This window comes from Penaeus monodon, chromosome 28 (assembly GCF_015228065.2).
Source record: "Penaeus monodon isolate SGIC_2016 chromosome 28, NSTDA_Pmon_1, whole genome shotgun sequence".
Lineage (NCBI taxonomy): Eukaryota > Metazoa > Arthropoda > Malacostraca > Decapoda > Penaeidae > Penaeus > Penaeus monodon.
In genome coordinates this window covers 34,570,040-34,570,625 of record NC_051413.1, presented here as the reverse complement: position 1 = coordinate 34,570,625, position 586 = coordinate 34,570,040, and the positions used below count along the sequence as shown (strand labels likewise).

The 586-nt window shown below is 36.5% G+C and overlaps 1 protein-coding gene across 1 annotated transcript in view; it reads left to right on the top strand.

The window, feature by feature from the left end:
• LOC119590996 overlaps positions 1-586 on the top strand; it is a gene marked incomplete at its 5' end in the record, with an annotated part of 2,015 nt that overhangs the window by 1,174 nt on the left and 255 nt on the right. The window contains 1 exon segment of the mRNA XM_037939729.1: positions 89-157. Coding sequence (XP_037795657.1) covers positions 89-157 — 69 coding nt within the window.

The window sequence follows — 586 nt, the reverse complement described above, 5'->3', positions numbered from 1 at the left end:
ATGTAGAACGTATACAGTATATGCATGTAGATATAACCTTTGAGTGAACTATAAAATGAATCAGTATTATAAGCCATATATCTTGCAGTGCTGAAAGGTTTCGTGCAAGATGACGGTGCAATCTCCGGCAGCGTGGGAACTGATGCTCATTATCACGGTAAGCTTAACTGGTATTTCATTAAGGATAAGAGGGTGGCAGGAAGGCAGTGGCAGCAATAACAACAATGACAAATAAAGAAGAAGAATAGCAAACACGCAAAAATGCACAGACAGCATCATAGTCTAACCATTATAAGCCAATGCATGACAAAATGTGCATTTCATAAGGCGCCTGTTCTCTCACATGACAAACAAACGTCTGGGGAACAAGAGACAAGCGTCAAACATCGATATTACTTAGACAAACAATTAATGATAATTAACTTAAGAATAGGACAATGATAAATAATAATCAGAAAGAAGAGTGAAACGATAATAACCTTTTATGACAGTGATGATAAACTCAGTGACTGAGATGATATCATTCTTAACACCAGCAATGCTAAGTAAATGGTAATGACAAAGTCAGTATAGAAACCCAGTATTG